The sequence below is a fragment of the Limanda limanda genome, chromosome 6, assembly GCF_963576545.1.
Source record: "Limanda limanda chromosome 6, fLimLim1.1, whole genome shotgun sequence".
Lineage (NCBI taxonomy): Eukaryota > Metazoa > Chordata > Actinopteri > Pleuronectiformes > Pleuronectidae > Limanda > Limanda limanda.
The window spans coordinates 17,455,597-17,479,808 of record NC_083641.1 but is presented as its reverse complement, the minus strand read 5'-3'; the positions used below and the strand labels follow the sequence as shown (position 1 = coordinate 17,479,808).

Below are 24,212 nucleotides of genomic sequence, written 5' to 3'. Positions count from 1 at the left end.
TCACTCTTACTCTCTCTCTCTCTCTCTCTCTCTCTCTCTGTTGTCTTTTTTATTTATCCGCTGTAAAGGCCAGTCAAGCGCTGCTCGGCTTTGTTGTCAGAAACCTTTATTTACCAAAGGGAGAAATAAGTGACTGACACAGACAGCCTCTTTCATCCCCGCCTCGCCGCAAGCAGTGTTCCCCTCTACCGCCATAGGAACCTAACCCCCCCCACACCCCTCACTCCTGCCAAGCCGGTCCCACCCCACACCCCCACCTGCACCGCACCCCTCCATCCTGCAGGCTCAAAACGCACTAGCCCACTCCCCTGGGTAGCAACCTAGCTGTAGAGTCTGCACTGAGTAACAAACACAAAAGCACACGTTCAGAATTCACCTCACAAAAGGAGGAGCAGCAGTCCGACGGTCCCAAACCTGGACTAGTTTAACATCAAGCAGTTGTCCCTCCCTCTCCCATCTGAGTGATGACACACAAATTGATTTTGATAGAAAACAACATCAATAATACTGTAATTACAATATTGTCAAGTGTTATAATTGTAGGGAAATCATTATAATTCCTTTAATTTACTGAAATTTTTGTGTAACTCGGTTCATAAAAGCTTTTTATGCAGGCATTGTTGTCATATGAAGTTAGATTCAGTCTTGCATATTTTTCCTGGTTGGCCGACCTGTTCAACCAGAGCTAACAAGTTCACTTCAAATGCAAAATATAACTTTTTATTTTTATTTTCTCTCGTTGACAGTTGAATTTTTTTTGTGTAAAGGTCTTTAAGCTGTGATTTATTACCATTGATGTTTTCTTTAAAGCTTTTTTTTTCTTTACGACATGTCATATGGGATATATAATATTTGATGGCCACTCAAAGTTATGTGCTGGATACATTAGCATAAAAAGACCACTTACTCCCTATCAAAACAGACACAACAAAGTGATTGTAACAGATAATACAATCTGTATGATTCTCCAGATATTACAGTGGACATTATTTCTATACAGAGCTCAAGCTTATCCTGTTTTCCCAAAATAACAATATAATAAATTCTTATTATGATGTAACTTCAAATTTATATGTTTTGGAATTTAACATAAGTTTTTGAATTTCAGTTCTAATCATCAAGAGCTTGGAGTAATTTTCCTTTGTGAAAAGTGTGTGTGAATGAATGCTAATCTTTGTGTTTCATTTAAGTATCATAGAAACAAGTTACTTTAAATCTGTAAACCAAAGACAAATTTTGTCTGTTTGATGAGCGAAACCCAACCCCCAACACGTCCTCTGTTATTTTTTTGGTAGTGAAACACTTGCACCTCTTTGCGTATAAAACCTAGATAATGCCAAAGTCTAAAATCATGCAACCAGCCTTCATTGTTTTCACTTGAGCCTCGTCCGTCTGGCCAGACCGAGAGAAAGACACAGACAGAATTGCTTTTAGCTCTGGCATAGGAAAATGAACACCAAATGTATCTCTCTCTCTCTCTCCCGCTCTCTCTCTCTCTCCTTCCTGCCTTCTCTCTGTCTCTCTTTCCTATTTAAGCTTCTTGAAGTTCTTCCAAATTGGGTTTTAAATGCCAATTAGGAGGTTGAATGTAGTAAAATAAAAGCAAATGCAGGCAGGATGGCCTCACCTTCTGGCTGGTTAGGCTTCAGAGAGAGCCGAGCCGGACCTTTGGCTCCCAGCGAGGCTTTGAGAGAAATATCCTGCCTAATGAACACATTAATTATAACCATAACTATTTATAAGATGATAATTAGAAACGAAGGGAGGTAAACTGGGCTTTTCCTGCAATTAATGGAGGATTAATTACAGAAGCTAATGAAGTGGATTTTTGAAACGTGTGGAGGTGAAGTACAGAGATGTGCAGCTCGCTTTGTGATCACTGGCATAATTATTTTCTCCAGCGCCAAAGCGTTTGAGGCCCTGGTCCTCGCTGGCTCAGGCCGGCTAATAAGCATCATTGCATCGTTATATATGCACTTAAAAAGACTTGCCACTGAAATGACTGTCTAATTATTTCTAATTGGCAGGCCCTGTGTGTTGTCATTGAGCTGTTTGGAGCCGCAGCGCAGCCCTGGGTCTAATAACGCTCTGGGTGGAGAAGCACAGGGAGGGAGAGAGACAGAGAGACACTGATACACACAGCGAGAGAGAGAGCGGGGGTAAAGAGGAGGAGTGGGGGCTTTACTAGTTGCCTGCTGCTTATAGCCGGACCTGCATATTGGCCCCCCGTGTCACTCGCCCAGCAGGACAGCAGGTCTGAGGATGGCGGCAGGTGCACCGAGAGGTCACCTTGCCAAGTAGCCGATTAGCAAAGTTTTATTTTATCCGTGCTTATTTCCCCCCCCTTTTAATTATCAGCTTCTGCTCTTTAATTTATGCACAGATACATGCCACCGTCTGTCCACAGTTAGTCTTTTCTCTTAAAAATACCCCACACACACACACAGGGAAGGAGGGAGGTATGTTTATGTGCCGTGTGTGATTCAGTGGCCAGGTTTTGAGCCAGTCCATAGAGACCCCTGCTAAGAGAGCATGCATGGACGAATCTCAGTCAGCCGTGTTTACTTGTACTCTAGTTATGCTCTCGCTCAAACCATATGGATACCCTCATTCTCAGTGGACACATATAGATATAGACATATATTGTTTGTCTTGAGTGTAGCCACAGTCCTATTCTAAATGAGTGTCAACATTACAGCACACATATATTTTTTTTCTTTTTTTTTTTCCGAAAAGGTAAATCTGTGCAAGTTTCCAATAAATTTTCATTTTCATTATTATTTGAGGCATTGATATCCGTCAGCATGTCTGAGTGTGCATGTGTTATGAGAGTGTTTGAATGATGGCCTGGGATTATGTGTGTGAGCACCTCACTTAACTTGTCCTCTAAGCAGAGCCATGTGCGTTGTCCTGCCAAAAAAAAAAACCCACCTCCGTCGTTCCTCTTCTCCCCCCTGGATAACTTGAGAGCAAATTGCCAGCTAATGGAACCACTGCCTGCACTTGTCAGTTCACTTTAGCCAAGCAAAGGACCCACGCACACACACCCTGACACACAAGCATGTGGTTTCACTCACGCGTTTAGTAATTTATTTGTGGAAAAAAGAGGAGAAAAATGAGGGAGAAGGAATGAAACAAGGATCATGTGCGTCTTGACTGAAACCTTGACAATCTTTTTGAAAGTAATGAAACACTTTCTCAGCGCGCGCATGAGGTTTTCTATTTGAAATTTGTCTTCCTCTATTGTTCTGTCTATCCGCTCGGGCTCTGGCAGTGTCGAGGACATGAGGAGGAAGTGCAGAGAGATGGATTGCCCAGAGGATTCGTGGCCAACTGTCACATGATTGGCTGAACAAAGAGCAGATCACTCCTGTGACTGGCTGAACAGAGAACTCGCATGTCGTGATTTTTTGGCTCCAAATCAAAGCAGGGAAAATTGTAATTATTTTAAATGCAGTCAACAGTTTTGTTGCGGTGGAACTTTGCCAGATTTCTCTCTGTGGAATATTGACGCTCAGAAAAAGTGAGATTAGTGAGCCCGGTCCTTTTTTCTCACGTGCTACTGCAGATGTGTAATGAATAAATGACTTTAATACCATTGTTGTAACATGTGTAACAACAGTGCATAGTGAATAAGTCCTCTTACGCCTGAATGTTGAGTTTTATAGGGAAGATGAATATATTAAACAGAAAAACTTAAAGATTGAAATTGGTTGGCAAGAAATTTAAAAAAGTTGCATAAAGAATAGACCTCGGTTCAATTGTCATTTCATTGTCTATAGACCTTAAATAGAAGAATTTGTGGAAGCTGTCAATTCAGCAGTGTGGGTGTGTAAAAGCTAAAAAATCCATTCCCACTTGACATTGAGTACTTAATCCAAACAGAAATTGTGCCAGAAAAAAAGAAAATATATATATGTATAGTTTTTTTCTGCTGAATGTTTTTCTCCAGATGCATACGTCTGTGTCACACTACAGAAATCCCCTACTGGGTAAAATTTGCTTTATCGGCTACCTATAGTTCTGTGTGCAGGCCATGCAGACTATGAGAGGTGACAGATGTATTGGAGGGGGAGAGTCTTTTTTTTTTTTCCAAAGGGAGGAGTGTTTTCTCTCTCTATCCATTTCTTGATCTCTCTTTCTGCGTTCGTCCCTCTCTCCCTCCTTCCCCTTGTTCAATCTTGACAGCGGTTCATAAAAAAAAAAGATTTTTATAAACTTCTTTGAGACGAGCCTCTGTTCTGTCAGAAGACAACTTTATGTTACTCCACTGAAGAGGGAGAAACTAACAGCACTGTGTTTTTTTTACAGGGCGCTATACCAGTTGTGTCTTGGGTGTTTAATTAAGTGTAGTTTGCCTTTAGTAGAGGAATGTGTGTCTGCTTTTTGTCGGCCCGTTCCTCTGTGCCTTTTACAGTCCACCCACATGGTTTGTCTCAGCGTTTATGATTTTTCTTATACCGGAGTTGTGAGGTTCCTAAATCACTTAAGCGCTCAGGGCTGCACGGTCCACATTTAAACAATAAAGGGCTGTTATGCTAAGGGCCCTCAGATCTCCCACCACTTCATAAATACATGGGTATAAAGGCAGAAAAATACATCTTCCCTGACCAGAGAAAGAGGGAGAGCAAGCGTCTAAGAGCACACCTGCTAATTGGAGCCAGCTTTATGTGAAGCTCTGCGGTCTCCTCTGTCTTCATAAGTCCCAATTTTTTTCTTTTTCACTCTCTCCTCCTTTTTAGTTAGCCTGGTTGATCCTGGCTCCCGAACTTTAAAAACCCTTTTCATATTGTTCTTTTTCTTCCACAGCCTCCTGCCGTCCTTCACCCATTGTCTCTCCTCGTCTTGTCCTTCAATCCATTCTTTCTCCTCCTCCTCCTCCTCCTCCTCCTCCTCCTCCTCCTCATCCTCCTCCTCCTCCTCCTCCTCCTCCTCCTCCTCCTCCTCCTCGTCTGTCCTTCAACTTTTTCTACCTCCCTGCTTCCCACCCTCCTACAGATGGAGGCAATGACAATCAAAACAACTCTCCCCTAACTCGGTGTAACTAATTGTTCCGGGCCGTGATGGATGGAAAGAGTGGGTTTCAATTGCTTGAGTCGCTGTGAGCGAGTTGGCAAGTTAGCACCTAGTCTGAATGTGACCCCCACTTGACCTTGTGTCTGGGCTGAGTGGCTAGGCCAGCCCCCCCCCACCCTCCTTCGGCTCCAGCTGCTAATGGGTGTCATGTCGAGCTGCGACTGCACACAGGTCAAGGGTCGCGGGTGCACACCAGACGGCCAAGTTTAGGATTGCGATGAGGAGGCTGAGTGACACTGGGCATATGTGCCAATGAAGACGCCGGCTAATCGGCCCATGCAGAGTGACGTGCACACACAGAGCCATGCACATGATATGCAAACATGCACGCTCGTGGAAACCACATCTTGCTGCGGAAAGTTATCTTTTCCCTCAGCGTTGGCAGGCCATCGTAGGTTCATATAGATCTGAGGGGTCTTTGAAGGCCTTTGAACTCTGCTAAATGGCTTGACCTTGTGGCTTGTGGCTGTAACTGTGTGAGTGTGTGTTTGGGTGGGTATGGGGGTGCAGTGAGTGGGTGGCCTGCATGGGGTCTCATTTCTGCTTCCCAGCATAGCAGGGTACTGCAGACGTTTGTGTTGATGTGCTGCTGAATTAAAAGCAAACTGACGATTATGACAAATCTAAACATTGCTTTTATGAAGCAGAGGGGGGACCGAGAAAAAACATTTCTGTGAATATTTCATGCTCTGTCTTTGCTGTGTTAATTGTGCTCACAATCAGCTTCTTTGCGGTGATTCCTGGTGTGTTATTGAGTGTGTGTGCATATATTTATATGTCTGTGTGGGCGTGCGTGCCTGAATCGGTGTGTGTGTGTGTGTGCTGTGAACTGAGGGAACAGATAATGTGGCTGCTTGGAAGGAGGAAGCAGCTTGGGAAATGATTTCAACAGCTCTCATAATTAGAGGAATATCATAAATTAAACTTGTGTCTGCCGTAGCGTTTGAAGAGCACTCAAAAGTAATAAATTCTGGATGGTTAACATATTTGCATTCCATTCAGCAGGCAGCGTCAGGCAGGAACAGCTGTTTTCCACGTCTTTTGGCAGCAGGAAATGCACATTTCTCACTCAAGGTGCTTTTAAACACATTGAAATGGGAGAAAAAAAGAAAAAAGGACTTTTAACTTGTACATGAAGCTGCTGCTGTGTGCTCTGTCACTGGAAATAACTCGGCAGGGAACAGCGCATTAATGAAGTTCTTCAAATATGGATCTTCATACTTTCAATAGGCCAGTTTTCAATCTGTCTGTCGCTTGGAAAAGTCGACAGGCAAGATTTTTTTGTAGTGTGTGCGCGCGTGTTTGTGTGTGTGTGTGTGTGTGTGCGTCGTTTTAGATTCAAAGAATAACTCCCAGTGATTTGAAACAAATTTAAAGGTTTCAAAATGCCTCCTCAGTAGTGACAAAAACACTTAAACTGGAACAAGTTAATAAGAAAACTCGTTTTTGCATCTTCATTTTTTTTAAGGCCAGATTGAGCCACATTTTTCTTTTTAATGAATTGAACAAATATCAAAATGTTTGTCCAGTCTATCCAATATTTTACTATTTATATTGTTTAAAGGCACATTGTTATTTCATTCTGAATAAATCGTGCTGTGCCACCTCTGTGACGGCCTCTGTTCCACTCGCTTTTTTTTTCTTTATTTCTGCTCCTTCCAATCTTTGTGAAATCTTGAAACCCAATACTGTGAATTTTAGTGGATGTATTTCAAGCTTAATGGGTGTCTAACTCTGTTACATTTGTGGAATCTGACTACCTCATCATTTTACAAATATTAAATAACAATAGTGCATTAGTGCACCTATGCCTTACAAAAGCTGTAGTCGTTAAAAAATAATTTTGTTATATCTTTGTCAAAATGACTGAGCGCTTGAATTGTAATAGCACGTGTAGAAGTAGATAGGCGTTTAGCTTGAAATAGAATATGCACAGATAACTCTAGAGTCAGGTTACAGCTTTTCAGAAAGATTAATATAAAAAGGCATAAATACAATGTGAATGTGGATTGCAGCGGCACTGAGGCTGACCTGGACACTAACTCCGGGTTTCAGCTCCCTACATTGACATGGTAAATGAACAAAAAATATGTTAAACTCTCAGGGAAGCTAGTCCAATTTAACCCTCATGTTATTATAGTTGATTATTTTTACTCTATTACAAAGACAATCTCGAGCCAGGAAATTGCAATTTTAAATTATTTAGTACAACTGTTTGTCTTGGTCCCTTAATTACTCCTCTCTAGCTTTTATCGTATTGTTAGGAAGAACAACTGGTCAAACAGGGGTCACTGTCGCCAGCATCTACTGAAATACAATAGGGTTAAAGTTACACGGTCATTATTCATTGCTGCGGCGCGGTGGCCTAATGGACGGGGACGCTGCTCGGGGCAAAGCTGAGAACATCACTTGTTTTGTCAGCGGTTATGTCAGTGTTTATTTTAGCCTCGGATTAAAAACAATATGGACATTACCTCTGTTTTGTTTTCTTACACAGGAGGGTGTTTTGGGGAAAAGGAAAAAAAAACAATCTGAACCTGTGTCACTGCCGCTCGAATATGGGAAAGATAGGTTTAAAGAAACAGTGAGGATGATTGGTGTGTGTATATTTGTGTGTGTGTGTGCATTTGTTCCCCGTCCCTGCACCGCAAAGTATGAATAATGATTTAACTAAGGTCAGATTCCATTGGAGACGTTCACCTGTATCTGACACTAGAGGCACGGCGTAGCTGCCATTAATGTCCAATTTTCAATGAAAACAGAAATAGAATACAGACTGATAAGGGTAACACACCATCCAGCTTCACACCTAGTCACATAATTACCCCAATGGGCTGTGGTGAGGGATCATATCCTGGCGCGCACCGGGGGGTCAGCGGCGATAAGCTTCAGCCCGGCTCCCAACATGCAGCATAATTACTCTATTGATAATTCACCAGGAAAATGTTCCCAGCCAATTGCAGAGCTCCGATTTAATGGACTGGACGCTGAAACGAAGAAGGAATGGAGGAAGGCGGCTGTGAGGGTGCAGCGTATGTGTGTGTATGTGGGGTCTGTTCATGGGAGCGACCAGCAAGGGCCTTTTATTAGAAATGAAAATATGTTAAGGCCATAGGGGGACCCATTTTCCCTGGAGATAATAAGGCCAATAAAATGTAAAGCAGGGGAAGGACTTGGCATGGGGTCCAACTGTGGCTGTTTATCTGTGTGTCCTGCATTAGCCCATTTATCCCCAGCCTCAAATTAGCTAATCATTCTCCAAGGGGAAGGACTTGGTCAGGAAATTGACATTTAGCAGCATAGGCTCACTCTATTAACTACAGTAAATTTAATTTGCTGCACACCCCAAAAGTGGGCTGCTTTCTTTGCCATCAGAGGAAGAAAGCGAGAGGGAGGCAGAGACAGAGGGACAGAAAGAGAGAGAGAGAGAGATTGTGTTTATTGCATCTGCTGCTTCTGGCCACAATTTGCTTGGCTGTAAATATAAGACTTAAACTTGGAACAGTGCAACTCTGTTGTATTTCCCCTCATGTACTGCTGATTACAAACATACGCAGGCATTGTCAACACATAAATTCACTCATTCCAAGGTCTGTTTGTGCCATTGATGGATTATCTCGCCTGGAGACTCCACACCCCAAAAATGCCAATGTTTTTCTTCTCCTTTTTTCTGCATTAGCTGTGATTTTCTGACCAGGGTAATTGTAGCTGCAGTAAATACTGTATCAAACATGTTAAATCAGATGTCCTTTGACTGATGTTGGCTTCCACCTCTGCCTGAATCACATGTTTCATGATAATTATTTCTGATTAGCACTGCAGGGTGGCTGCTTTAGTGTCTGTTCTGCAGAATGCAATAAGACAGGATTTACTGTGCGGGGGAAAAGATCCTATAGAGGGGCAGATGTAGCTGCTCAGATAACAGTGTTGTAACCAGAGCTGGAACCATTAGAAAGTAAATCTGCAGCTCTTTGGATACCTTATGAAGCATTTAAAGTTAATTGTCAACTTTCCCAAATGTACGATTTTTGTTAAATATTTTCTCTTTGTCTGAAAATAAGTATCACTTTAATTTGGATTCAAAAGGTTGAGGGGGGTCACTGTGAAGGACATTTCTAAAGTATTAACTGCTTGTTTAATCTACGCATGTCTAAGGTTATGTTTTCATTGGAGTGTGTTTGTTTGTTTGTTAGCAGCATTACACAAAAACAACTGAACAGATTTCCACAAAACCTGGTGGAAGGATGTGGAAGAACTTGTTACATTCAGGTTCAGCTCAGGAGTATTTCCATTTTCTGTGAATCTCTCAAAAAATATTGCAGAGATCTTTATGAAACAATTCAGACATATGTTAAGTGCTAATATTTATGAATAGGTGACATTTGTTTTGCATGTCTGGATAATGAGCCAGATTTTGTGAATCAAAATAAGGATTTTTAGTCTGTGTTTAATGTGAACGGTTTGCAGCAAATTGCTCTGTGCATGGTTAATATGTATCTGATGCAAGACTTGTATATGCAATATGGTGATTAAGTGGCAGATCAGTTTTGACGCAGGTTTAAGCTTTTTGTTCAACAAGGAAAATAATGTGCTTAACATATAGTTAATATAATACTTGCTTGTGAAATAGTTTAATTTCAATGCAAGCTGAACTCCTGGAAAACTGAACTTCAAACAGTGCTTTTGTTTTCTTTTTCAAACAGATTCTCTTTCGCAGAGACACTGAAATAGCGCAGCTCGCTCTCCAGAGATGGGGATCGCCCCGGCCTAATTGATTGAAACAGTTGTCAGAGTGTTGTCTGTTAGGATGGTGACAGGCGTCTGAAGAAAATGATTAGTTTTCTGTCGGGAGAGAGACAGCTCTGGATGTCCCAAACTGCAAACTAATAAAGGGGGGAAAGCAATAAAGCTCGTGGACAGCAGGTTTGACTGTTTTTATAGACAAATCAATAAAATGATAGATGATGGAAAATAACGGCATCTTAGCTGCCGATTTCTACTGGGGTTTCAATAAATGGTCCTTCACACACACTCCCACTTACACAAGCACACACACACACTCACTTGTGCACGAACACACACTTGAGCAGAATATGTCAAAGGGGTTTTGCTGCATTAATAGAGGCATGTGTGGTGTCACATAAATAAGTGGTTATATTTTGGTTATTTGTTCCCTTGCCTGTATGGCACCATATTGAGATATGAGTTACACTTTCAATTCTCTATTTTCCGGTTGTGTGTGTAACTCGGTGTGTGCTCGTGTTTGTGTGTCATAACTAACAGAGTGAATCTCTCACTGTAAATCTTTTTTAGACCAGAAGGCCAGTGTCAGGATCAATACTGAGGACAGGCCTTCCTCTGAGCCCTCGTCTAATTGGCTCCATTTCCACAGTGTTTGTTGTGTATCTGTGGTTTGGTGTGTGTGTCCGTCACAGTGAACGTGATTGTATATAACTTTACTAATATTTCCATCAAGTGGAGGATGAATTTGCCTACTTGAGATTTGTTTTCTTTATGTGTTAATGTGAAGCTACTGTCTTATTGAAGTTGGTCTCTCGTCAGTTTGGATTTCAAATAAGATTTTTGTTTCTGGTTTTGATTCCAGTTCTACTCATTAACATCTGTTTTCCAAATCCATGTCACACTTTTTAGAGTAGTATGCACGTACATTGTTTTATGTTGTGACTATTTTACAGAGCGAAATCAATCATAGAAGATGTCATTTAATCATTACCATTTTCTAAATGAGCAATGAAGTGAATAACCGTTATTGCAATGCCTCCACAATATTCTATTTCTTCAGTGAGAACTTAATCCATTGCTCTTACTTTTCCCATTTCGGTTTCACTGTTGTTAAACAACTGACACTGAAAGTGTCAGTCACAGATTTCTACCAGTCACCAAAATACATTTTGGAAAATTCATACATTAACTATGGTTGACAAAGCATCGTAGGATGACATAGATTTAAAAGGTGATTTAATTACAAAGAAGAGGTTCATGATATTCTACCATAGTTTTACTTCTTGTTCTTTTTAAGAAAACACATCAGTATGTCACACTATCAGTAGTTTATGAGCTGCAATTGTAATTTCTTGTCATATTTTCTTCCAGGTCTCATTCTCGCCACCGAAGGTCTCGCAGTAAGAGTGGCAGCCGCACCCAACGAGAAAGCCACAGTCGCCGAAAGAGTCGCAGCCACAGCAGAGAGCGAGACCGGAGCCGACGCAAGGGCCGGGACCGGGAGAGGGAGAAAGAGAAGGAGAAGGAACGGGACAGAGGAAGAGACAGAGACAAGGACAGGGAAAAGGACAGAGACAAGGACAAGAGTAAAGAGAAGGCTGACAAAAAAAAGGAGTAAGTGATGAATCGCTCTGTACATGGAAGCACACAATACATGCACAGGGAGACACGAACGCATCAAACAAGTGTTGCGTCGGCCCAGCTCAATCTAAACCACTGCCTCCGCAGGAGAACAGACTATTTTTGTCAGTATAATACAGGCTTAAATATGGAGCTCAGTCTCAGCTCCTCCATCTGTCCATCCATCACTCCATCCTTCCATCCATCAATCCATCAGTACCCTTCTTTCTCTATTTCCACCTGTAATCAAGCATGGGGCTACGCCGGACTTGTAATGTGATATAATTCCCTCATGCAGGAGAAGATGTTGATATAAGAATAGATGGTGGGTGGGAGTGCTGCACTGGTTCGGTTTTCAGAGGATGTTTTGGTCACTAGATGATTTCTGATGCCTTTAACTTGGCTTTCCACCCTTTGGACCCAACTGCAATAAGTCTAGAGATATAACAAGATCATATGCATCTCCAAAGTCACTGGTGCTCATGCCAGGAAAAGAAGGCAATAAATGAGAGCCCCTTATTAAGGTGAGAAAAGTTGGCAAATGACATCTTTACTTGCAAGCTTATACACACCAGAAATCACAGCAGTGAATCAGTGTTGGTGCAGATTTTAGCAGTATTGCCCTTCAAATATGGTTCTAACCACCTTAGAGGCCTCTCGCTGTCTCAGCCGGAGCGGCACCATCGATCCCTCCCCAGCACTTCACGCTCTAACGTGATTGGAGGCCATTTTAATATGACTGGTGCCCACTTGTTGTCTGTCATAGTGAATGGCACAGATGTGTGTACGGATCCCAGGAGCGATGCAGACCAACCGCTGGGCTGCACATTGATTTTGTCCCTGTGGTAAACTGTATCTAAACTTATGGCTTAGGTTGTCAGAATCTGACAATTCTTTATTTTAAATTTCTAAAAACAACCAGACCTATTTTATAGGTTTTATTGACTTACATACTTGGATTATTCAAAATGTTTTCAACAATGTTCAAACCCAGAGAAATCCACAATTTTATTAAAAGTAGCAGGATGTTTCATTTTGTAAGCCTTTTAATTGCGTAATATCAGCCTTTTTAACCGATGGTGGCATCTCCTGTAACTTATGGGGCGAACAACGTTTGATGGAGGAAAAACACACTGCTCGCCAATTAGTCACTCATCTTTTTTATTCTTCCAATGTTTGTATTAGTCACTCGTAATGGGCCAAATCTTCAGATGTTGGACAAGTGTACTGGCATAGGTGGGCAAAATAAAAATTTCTGGGTGGACTGTGTTTTTCTTGAAGACGTTTCATCCAAGAGAAGAAGCCTCTTGGATGAGAGGTAACATTTCTTTAAGAAACACAAGCAAGTCCAGTTGCCTACATACACTTGTACAACCTTTGAAGATACCGTGACCTGGATGACTTAGAATCTACACAGACTTCTAATGGACAACAACATTATTTGCACCTAAGTCGCGTCAGTTATATTTTAATTGGCAATGGTGGTGAAGACAACTCTCATGATCCCACGCTGCTTCACGACGTCATCAAACTCAACCCTTTGATATAGTTTGGATTGTGACAACCCTAGCGGCCTGAGTCCATATGTAAAGATCAAGTTGTGATTAGAGTTTAAATATATTATACACATCCAATGTTATTTCAGACATTAAATTAACTGCTTCTTGGCTTTTCAAAGAAAGTGATACTTAAACCATGTTAAAGTAAAATTTGACCACACATGAACTTATCAGAGAGAAAACAGTAAAGCCAACGGAAGGCTGAGAAAATACCACCTCAAAGTGTTTTCTCTGGATAGAAATATGTCGTAATAGCCAAATGGCAATTTAGGATTTCACGACCGTTTGATCTGGCTGAAAAACGATCCTCAAACCTCAGATGTATTTATGATACAACATTGCAATCAGATGATGAAACCCATCTCTGTAGCAGTAAGAGACAAGTGTATTGAAGAGTGTAGAAAAAACACAAAAACAAAAAACTTTTGACCTAATAGGACTTGTTCTAGTTTGTCACGTGAAGAGAAGTAAAAGTGGAGGAAATGCTAAACCTTAAAACACAGGTCATTTGACGTATCTACCAATTGCTATTCATAGATTTAACTGAGACAAACGTGCACAACTAGAAATAAGGGTTATGCATTTTGTATTTCGTATAGTTTTTTTGTTTATTTATAATTACAAAATGTATTTATGGTCTTTCAAACTAATGCTAATGTTTTGATGTATTGGTTAATAGAAAACAGTTAACAGATTTACTTGTATATTATAAAAAGCCCAAACTTTACCATTTTACATACTGGTGGAGGATCCCATTGGTCATCACCAGAACCAGAGGGCTCAGATTTTTCTTTGTGAGCAGAACAAGAAGCTTTGCTTTTAAAGGAAAAGTGCTCCATTTATTTGAAGCCATTACATATTGCCTTTCTTAGATCCATATCAGGAAAACAAATAAAGCTAACAGTGAGATATAAGGCCAGCAGACTATATCTATTTTCTTATTAAGGCTTCAATATCCTTCAGCATTGATAGGAATCTCTTCCTTTATCTCTGACCCCGCTTAAGCTTGTCTCTGTGGAGGTGTGTGTGCTCAAATACGCAAGTTTGTTGATTTGCGTTGGTGTGTGTATGCATTTCCACCTGTGGCAGCATTATTATATTTCCAACTGTTTATCCTTCCAAATGACTTAAACTGGTGGAGGTGTGATTTTGGAATAATTTTGACTAAATTATATGGCACTGATTCACCATCGTACATGTGTGTGTGTATATATATATATATATATATATATATATATATATATATATGAGTTTGACCGAAATGGCTTTCCGTGGCAGATACTGTTATAAGGGGGTAAAAACATGCTTATATTCTGAATGAATATCTCGTTATCAAACCTTTATGACAAAGAAATATAATTGAGGCTTGATGTTTTTCATTTAAACCAGTAATTTAACTTTAAATAACAAAATATATAGAACTTTTAAGAATACAATTTTTTTCAGACTTTTCATATAAACAGAAACGCACATATTTTCTACATTGTTCATTCCGTAAAATAGAAGTTATCATATCAATGCGTTTCAGCAGACATGAATGCCATATGTCTGTGAAAGGCTGGTTTAATTATCAGGGCTCTAATATATAAGCTTGTGTTTACTTGTGTCACTTCACTATAAGTTGTAATTAAGGCATTTAGGAAAATGTTCATATAGCATCTGCCATGATGTCATGAGGTAATGCAGCAATAAGTTCAATTTAATTTCTAGTTTAATTGACACTAGTCTAAAATATATAACATTTTAAAATAAAGTTGGTCCATCTCTGGACCTTGATATCATTTTATCACTGTCCAAAACGATCCCGACATGGAAGTTCCTGTTCTTCCCCAGATTCTCCCTCGAGAGTTTAGGTAACAAGTTCTGCTTCACTAGTAGAAAAGCAGAAGCAGTGAGACGTTTCAGGAATATGTAAAACGTGACTTCTTTTGCTGGATATCCTTTCTACGTCAAACTTCTTCTTTTTCCTCCGTCTCTTCTATTCTTTTTCTTCTGCTCTTAATGGTGATGGGGGGTAGGGTCTTTAGAGAACACCCCCCGTTCTCACTACTTACACACAAACACACCATTACACTCCAACCTCATTTACATCCAGGTTTCCTTGTCGGGTGGTGGGAGCGTAGCGGAGCAGCGCAGGGTTGATGGTGGGGTGGGGTGGGGTGGGGTGGGGTGGCAGGGAGGGTGAGAGGCTTTATAGTGTCTGTCAGGATGAAAGAGGGGCTCCTCAGAGCGGCACCCTGACACTGACTCTGTGTTTGCGTGCACGCGCATGTGTGTGGTGTTGTCGTCATTAAACATTTAACACTCCTCTAGTATGACAGCAGGCAACTTGGTGCTCCAGCGGCATGTTTTCATGCAAAATTTATTGAAAAAGACGAGCTGCTGTTAAGAGATCTTGTTGCCTTTCAACAGTGGCAAAGGGTAAGTGGCTGATTGTGGGGTTCTGTCTCTGTGTGTGTGTGTGTGTGTGTGTGTGTGTGTACGTGTACCCTGACTAGTGTACAGGGTCAGTAGGTCAGCTTTGCTCTCTGTAATCCTCTGGCTTCGTATTTACAAACAGAATAAAATAACCTCCTTCAAGCATTTAACCAGCTTTTTATTTTGTTATTCTCTTCATTGATAGTTTAGTCAATAAAAAAGGGAATTTGTTTATTGTTGTTTATTCATCTCAAGTCAAATACACTAGTGATTCCCAACCTTTTTTGTTCTTTGTGCCATCGCAGTCCAATCCTAACTTTTGCAACATTCACCAGTGTGTTTTTTTTTTCTGTCGTGTGTTGGAAACGTCATCAACCCCCACCGACTCGCTCACGGTGAATACAGCAGGGATTGACTTCTCCTGGATGTCTGCGGACTGTTTACTAGGAGGCCAGGAAGAGAAAGTCAGCAGAAACTGCGGAGCGTCTAACTCTGACATTTCCGTTCATATATGCAACTCCTGCGAAGAAAGTACAGAGGAATTGCAGGGTTCAGTGCATGTCTAAAAGTAGCTTAAGAGGGTTTTCCTGCGTGGATTCATTGTAGAGCAATCTGCAGTACAGATTGCCTCCCTCTCACTTTCACACGCTTATGCTTTCATCCACAAAGTTTTTACCGTCCCCGCAGACAGTCAGCCATTATAGTTTGAGCAGAAGCTGTGTGAGTGGAATTCAGTGTAGTTCTTTCAGTTTCACTGTCTTACCTGTGACTCGGTCTCTGTTCTGTACCATGGGGTAGGATCTGTATGGATCACTGATTAACCGTTTTATGCAAGACACAATAAACTTAAGTTGTTCTCTCTTAGCTGTTGTTTTGTGGGCTTGTACATAGTGATACAGCTGACTCCTGCCGGTGGTCTACTGTCATATGCTGGCAGTCCAATGTGTACCTTGATATAAAATAAAATAACAATTTATAATGAGGCCAAATTGTAATTTTAGATTTGTGAACATTTTCCTACTTAATGCAAATATGTGATTCTTTTAAACCAAATTTAAATTTCAGGCTCGCTCAGCTACTGTCTGTGATTTACTGAAATATGGACAGATATCAAAGATGCCCGCAAATTATTATTGTGTCGTCAATAAATGCACAAAGACCTAATTTGCCTTTTATTCTCACTCTGCATTCAATTAGTCTCAGTACTTTCTGTGAATTCCTCACAGATCTATCCAGGTTAGGTTCGATTTTACTAATATTATACGTAATTTGTCTGTGTTTTATTTCTCTCTAAATCAGAGCAGGAGAAACAAACAATGTGTTGTGTTCGTCTGCCCCCAGGCAGATAACTGACAGAAGTATAATTTGGATGAAACATTATTTTTTCACCTGATGTTCCGACCTAAATCCCACCTGTAATTAATGAGCAGAAATGCAGAATCTACATATAACAGATGGCTCTCCCTCCACACAAAGTGACAGTTTTTTAAAACGAATATCTTTAATCACAAGTCAATGTTTGAAAAGGCATTAAGTGCTATAGTGCTTCAGGCTTTGATCAGGCTTGAATGGATTTAGATAGGGTATGGATAAGGTACAATCAGGACCTAGTTTTCTTTTGGGTTTGCGGATAATATTAATGTGCACATACACACAAATGCTACACTTATTATACTCTTATACTTTACTCTTGCCTTTGTCACCCTCCTCCAACTCGACACCTTCGTCAAATAATCTATCTGCTTTCATAAAAAGTCCACACCCTTTTCTCTGCCCGGCGTCGACCTCTGTACTTTCCTTTGTAGACAATTGCTGAGGTAGTGGGAGAACGTGGGCTGGCTGCCGTACTCCTCATCCTCAATCAGAGAGGCCTGTCCAATTAGGATGAACTCCTTGTCTGCGCCCGATCACTGTGCCCGTGTGTTGGTCCAATTTTATGTCGTTTGAGTGAGAAACGGGCAGAGGCTGGGGAGCGGAGGCACGGGGAGCGGAGTGGAGACCTCTCATGGCAGCAGAGAGCCATCTTTTCCCTGTGCATGTAAATCCGAAGTTGGTATAATGAGCTTAGGGTTAAAGAAGTGAAATGAATACCTACCTTTCATTAACGCCTTTTTTTGATGTCTTTGTCTGTGAATTTTTTTTTTTTTCTGCTAACGAAGGGCAGTACTTCAGCACTGTCCATTATTCTCACTTGTAAAAAACCTTATTATATGAGGGTGGAATTAGTTTTTTATATCCTTTAATAAAAATCACTTTCTCCTGACATTTTTGTCCGAAGAGCCATTCCCATCAATTTTTATGAATGCGATTGTTTAGTAATTCCTCTCATTAGTGTGTTTTCCCCTGACCCAGCCTCACCACAGGGGTCCCGGCAGGACCCACAGGCCTCAGTTTGGCTCGCTAGGTTCCACCGCTCAGCCTTAACCTCTGGAAGCTTAGACGCTGTGAGGCAGAGAGAAAATAAAACAAGACCTGAGATACAAGTGTGCACACACACACTCACACTCACCACTGTTGATTTTCTCTCCCTCCTTGCCTCAGTCTGAGGAGATGATTGTCTGGGTCTTTGCCTCTGTTGAACATCTATCAGCTCATTAGTGGTGATAATACACAGAGAAAGTAAGTGTGTTTTATTGTGAGCGTGCATGTACATAAGTAGCCCCCGCCTGCAGCCTCCTCTCAGCCTGCTGGGAGTGTGTGTATGGGTGGTGAGGATGGGACCACTGCTGCTGGTGTGTGTCTGTGTGCGTGTGTGTATGTGTTGGTCTGCCCTCTTGCAGGACTCTAGGCTGTGTCTGGCTCTGGGAGCGGGTCTGTGGAGGTAAGAGAGACTTCAAACAGCGTCCTTGGAAGGTTAGGATACACTCACATTGACTAAAATCAATGAGCTGTAAGTGTGTGTTTTATTTGTGTGTGCATCAAGGGGGGTAGCCTAGTGGCCAGGAGCAAGACCAGACATGGGTGAAGCCGAAGAGAAGTAGGCATGTGTGCATGTGTATGTCTGTTTAGTTTTGGTGGGGGCTGGGTTGTTGGTTGATGGTGGGTGAACTAGTAGTGATGCCTGCATGTAAAGGGTGGACAGCGCACACGCATACACACACAGGTCCCAGTAGACAAACACATGGACACACAGAGCGGTGCAGCTGTAGTGTTTCTTGGCCCGTGGCTGTGTGTAGTCATTAGCTGCTTTTTTCCACGCAGATAATGAGCTGAGATTGGATAGAGAATAGCCCGGCCATATAAACTTTATTTTCACGAGATGGAAATTTATGTACAATCACATACACACACACACACACACACAACAAGCACACACATACACAATGCCCTGGTAGGATCTATACAGTGATGCAGGACCAACTACTGCTACCTGATGCCAGTTAATATGCGTTATCTGCTCTGACTCCATGACCCTGCTCCAAACCTGTCTGCAAGGCCAGGACAAGCAGGTCTCCTATATAACTGTAATTATTATAAAGTTACAATAGCCTTATAATAGAATTGCTTTAATTTTTAAGAATTAATATGCAGCAGCAGCAGCTTCTATCACTAGACCAGTTCCATCCATATTCATTTCAGTACTCATACAAACAAATTCCTAGTGATGTCAAGGGGTCTGGCATCCTCTCTATGTGACTTGGCTCTTAACCTTTAAGAGTCTTGGTCTATTTGGGGTGTCTTTGACTGTCTTTGATTTTGTCCTAATATATGACATAAACATTTGTATAATGTAAATGCTTGTTATCTTTTTAAATCATTTTTTAAACATTGCTCATAAGACCAGAATACATTTTTCATGCTGTGATATCTCAAACCCATCATGTGATTGTTCACGCTGGCGCTATAGGCTGCGAATCCTGAGAGTTAATAGGCAGATGCATTGTAAAATGGTCTTGGATGCAGACAGCAAACTTGCACCATTTTCTGCCTAGTGGTAATTATATGCCAGCGTGTTCACATGTGCTGTGAAGGTTCATATGGTTATTGGACATGAAGACAATTTGGGTCAAAAGAAATGAAGAACTAACCGGAGAGAGAAATTGCAACCTCTCCCTAGGCCATTGACAAAACCTTAATTAAACCCTGAATGATGTAACGTTGATTTGAGAATAGCAAACCGGGGCACAGTGGTGTAAATCTGCCACATAATCCAGGTTATAATCCATGTTTGCTGGATTAAAGTTACCTGCGAAAAATTCCAGTTTTGTCATGGAGATTGAGGAGCATTGAGCCGTGTTGGTCTGAAAACTGATCAGCATCAATGCTCTCACAATCAAGTAGAAACTAACAAAAGGTGAGCATGCATGCAGAGTAATGAGACAAAGAAATGTAATTGAAAATTTTGCGTGGTATTCATATTTTCTTTAGAATATATAAATTCACACTGACATATTCACATTTAAAAAGCTGATACAATTTGCTGGAAACTTCTTTGTTGTCTCGACAGTCAGTCACTGGAGTAAATGTCGTCCGTGGCTGAGAACGACCTCTGCTCCTGGGCTCAGTGCAAAATTTGCGTGTGAGCAGAAAGAGAGAGAGAGAGAGAAAAAACTGGCCACATTTAATCGCAGGAGAGACACCCCGAGCGAGCGATAGAGAGCTGTGACAATCCACTTAGTGCGCTCTGTAATCTGTTTAACCATTTAGTGAGTTGTAAAGGGAGTATGCAAACACACCAGACGCTCCGCAGGCTTCAGCGGCGCACAGGACAGTGTGTCTTCTTAAACCGGGTAGCAATTCGGTGCTAACACAGTTGAGTTGTGTTTGTGTTGATGTGTCTGAGGGCTGCTGTAGGCGCGGAGAGAAGCCAGGCCTGGAGCGCGATGACAGAGACCGGACCCAGCCAAATAGAAGATCCCCCCAATCCAATTACCCTGTTCCTCTCTTTTATTCTCTCCTCCCCGTCCCCTCCCCTTCTCCTCTCCCCCTTTTTACGGACCTGTCTTAGGAGGAGCTACTGATGGCAGTGCTGGCTGCTGTTGAAGTGGCTGGCTGCTCTGCTTTATGGATCAGAAGAGTATGCAGGAAGGATTATAAGCAGCAGGTTATGAGCAGCAAACATGACAGGCCAGCTCCGATTTAGGAGGGTTATGTAAATGCGCTTGTTGGCAAAATATGTTTTTCTCCCCTCAGTATTTTCTCCCTCGCTGGAAAGAGCCGGGGCAGTTTGGTGTGGGGGGGAAACTGAGCGGTGTTGAAGGCAGTGAGGGGGGCTAAAAGAGAAGATTGTTATGGAGAATGATGTGTAAAAGAGACACACCATTAATGTTTAATTTTCTCCAGACTCCAGTGCCGCACCAGGGGCAAGGAAAAGTGTTGACTGAAGTCTTTATGAGAACGGCGGAGAGTGAGAATACATTATAGAGAAAGAGATGTTCCTTTTAGTCGGAGACAGTCGACAAAGTGACACGCCGGAGAGGAAGAAAGGGAAGAGGACAGTTCCCAGTTGGCAGACGGCACCTTTTGTCATACATCTGGCCTCTGCTGCTCTGAGACAGATATACAGCTCTGCAGGTCGTGCCTAATGGCATTGATCATTACAAGATTACCTCCTTCAGACAGGGAGAGCAGCATTCCAGACGTACAGTTAAGTACCATGACTCAGTTGTGGAAGGAAATATTGACTGAGAGGAGCAAATAATAACCGTTCTCCGCGGAGGGTTCAAATCGGCAGCCATTTTTTTCTTTCACACACAAATGAGCTGAACCAATAGAGTTATGAGTTCATAAGCAAACACACACACATACACACACACACACATACACACACACACACACACACACACACACAAATACACTTAAATGTAATGACTGAAGTACTTATTTGTGTCTAATAGATTTAGCACACTGCTCATATTGAACATTGAATAGCGACAGGAAAGTTTGAAAGCTCCTCTCTTCTCCTTCTCTTCTCCCTTTCCTCTCACTCTCCTCTGACTCTCCTCTTCTCCCTTTCCTCTCACTCTCCTCTCCTGTTCTCCCTCTCCTCTCTTCTCCGTTCAGTCTGCCACTCTTTTTTAGCAGAAGTTTTGATCAGTATCGATGTTTAATTCAATTCTATTTGCTCTGTCTTGCTCTCTAACCAGCACAGGTCCGTACAGTTCACTGATAGTTATCTCATTCATTACACACACAATTCCCTAACCTAAACACAGTTCTACACCTAAAACCAAGTCTTCAACCCTCAAAAAAGCCACAACTTGATAGCTCTGGGTTAAATTATACAGTTAAAGTCTCACAATAACTCACAAAAAAAAAAAATACACAAATAGATTTGAAGATCCCAAAAGAAACCCAGATTAAGTCTTGCTCCCCCAGGGTTTCATTCTGTCCTCTCAGTGTCTCTCTGTCGTTGTTTCTTTTTCTCCTATATGTTCCCCTTCCTCTCAATGTCTGCCTCTTTCTGTGCCCAGATCTGACTGCATGGAAACTATGTACAGTTGTGTATACATATCCCGGGCACTGCTGTCTAATCAGCACAGTGAACTAAGGCACTTTCTGTCCTCCATGTACACACTCATCCACGCAGACCGACTGAAATCTGTCAGTGCTCCGCTCTGTGTGGAAAATGCTTTTTGGGGGAAATTATTTTTTCAGAAAATGAAAAATAGAACAAATCATCTCATTTATTTTCCAAACACATTAATCAGAGTGAATAGTGCCATTGGAAGCAATGTTATGGCGTGCGTGTTTATGCAGGTACACATACGGCGCAATTACTGTATACTGAGAGGAGAGGTTTCAATGTGGTCATTCTATAGGTTGGCAACACTGTATGAATGCATTGACTTAAGCTCTTTTTTTGTCTTCACAATCCTTTCGTTCAAAGCACAAGTTCTTGAATGTTATTTGAATCTGCATGCAATTCATCCTAAACACAATTATGAATCTGACTGAACATTGAAGGCAACTTGTGTGATGTTATCACTGCTACTGACACACATTTGGTCAAGACCATAGACCAGAAAAGTGTTGAGGTTCATTGAGTTGAAGGGATTAGGTCCAAGTCGTCAGTAGAATGGGATTGTGTGTGTGTGTGTGTGTGTGTGTGTGTGTGTGTGTGTGTGTGTGTGTGTGTGTGTGTGTGTGTGTGTGTGTGTGTGTGTGTGTGTGTGTGTGTGTGTGTGTGTGTGTGTGTGTGTGTGTGTGTGTGTGTGTGTATGTTTTGTGGCTATTTGTATTAGTGTTGGACTTGGCTTAACTTTTCTTTGTACCACTTTTCCTTGAAGTCTTACAGAAACTCAGGCGCACTCACTCACACATACACACACCATCATACAAGCACACACACACACACACACACACACACACACACACACACACACACACACACACACAGAGTTGTGATATCTCTCCTTGTAGGCCAGATTGCAGAGCGCTTGGGGCCATGTTGTTTTGTCTTCTGACGGACAGGCAGAAAGAGAGCGAGAGAAAAAAAAGAGAGAGAGACTTACCCTGGCGGGTGATTACGCCAGTTTGACACCACAGACATGGTGGGGTGAGGTGGAGGGGGGGGGGGGGTGTTCAGTGTACGGAGGGAAGTGAAAATGGCACAGTGGAAAACAGCGTGTAGATGATATGAATAACAATGTATGCCGTGTGTCTCCCTGGACCCCGATAACCTGCAGACCAGAGCCCAGTCCCTGTGACAGGCTGGCCTTTGTGGCCATTTTATCCCGCCTGTACACTTGCAAGGTAGAGCCGGGATAATCGCACCTAATCTAATTAAGGCTAAAGAGGGCCATGACTGAGGCTGGCCAGAAGCAGACCGGGCACACACACACACATGTGCGCACTTCAACAAACACAGCTCAGCAGCGAAATCCTGTTTGCATCAGAGAAATAAGCTTGTCATATTGATTATGCAGATGAGACGCTAACTGGGGCTAACTGCCTCCTGGCCAGCCGGTTACAGCTGACACAGGCTGAAGAGGGGGATACAGAGAGAGGAAGAAAGGATTAGAACAGGTTCAGCTCCCTGTTTTCTTTCTAACATTTTGCATGTACCACTTCTGGGTTGAAAACAGCATTGTCCTCGCTTGTTAGGGGGGAGCTTTTTGGAGGAGGAAGACTTCTGATACACAGTTAACAAGCTGTAGTCTCCTAAAAATAATACCATACTAAAAATTGTAATATAGAAAAAGTAGAAAAAAAAACCCATTTCTCAGTCATTTGGATTCAAATTAAGTAAGAATTGTTTTCATTATAAATGTGTTTATTTTTTCGGTATCCATCAGCATCATAACTTGAGTGACTGTAGGCTCTGCACAGTCCTGAGTAACTTCACATTTATCCACAAAACTCAAACTGAAAACCTCTTTAACTTGAATTTAAAATCATAAACTACATTAGAATTAGATTCAACAGCATTAAATCCCCCTTTCACTTGAAACTACCAACTTAAACAATTAACCAACTAATTGGTATGTGCTATGTCTGCATGTCTATTATTAACCTGTCTGTCTGTGTGTGTGTGTGCGTATTGTGTGTGCGTATTGTGTGTGCAGCCAGCCGGCAGCCAGATTGCTATTTCCCCCCTCTGCCCCTATAGAAAGGCCTGGGTATTCTCTGGATGAGGGTGTGATGTACAATTGAAGGGCAGGATTGAAACTGATTACCTTGTTAACTCCTGGCACCCACTGGCAGCTTGAAATAGACCTGAGCGCCAGGGCCTGATTTGCAAATGAATTACCTCTCGCCCGGCCCTCCCCTTCCCCTCCCCTCCCCTCCCTCGTTCTTTTCCCTTTTTTTTTTTTGTGTGTCCATTCGGTGCCAAGATCATCTTTTTATATTGTG

General features: G+C 41.8%; 1 protein-coding gene across 1 annotated transcript in view; it reads left to right on the top strand.

The window, feature by feature from the left end:
- rsrc1 (arginine/serine-rich coiled-coil 1) overlaps positions 1 to 24,212 on the top strand; it is a 117,496-nt gene that overhangs the window by 9,754 nt on the left and 83,530 nt on the right. The window contains exon 4 of the mRNA XM_061073120.1: positions 11,191 to 11,433. Within this exon, the coding sequence (XP_060929103.1) occupies positions 11,191 to 11,433 (243 nt within the window). The remainder of the gene's footprint in view (positions 1 to 11,190; positions 11,434 to 24,212) is intronic.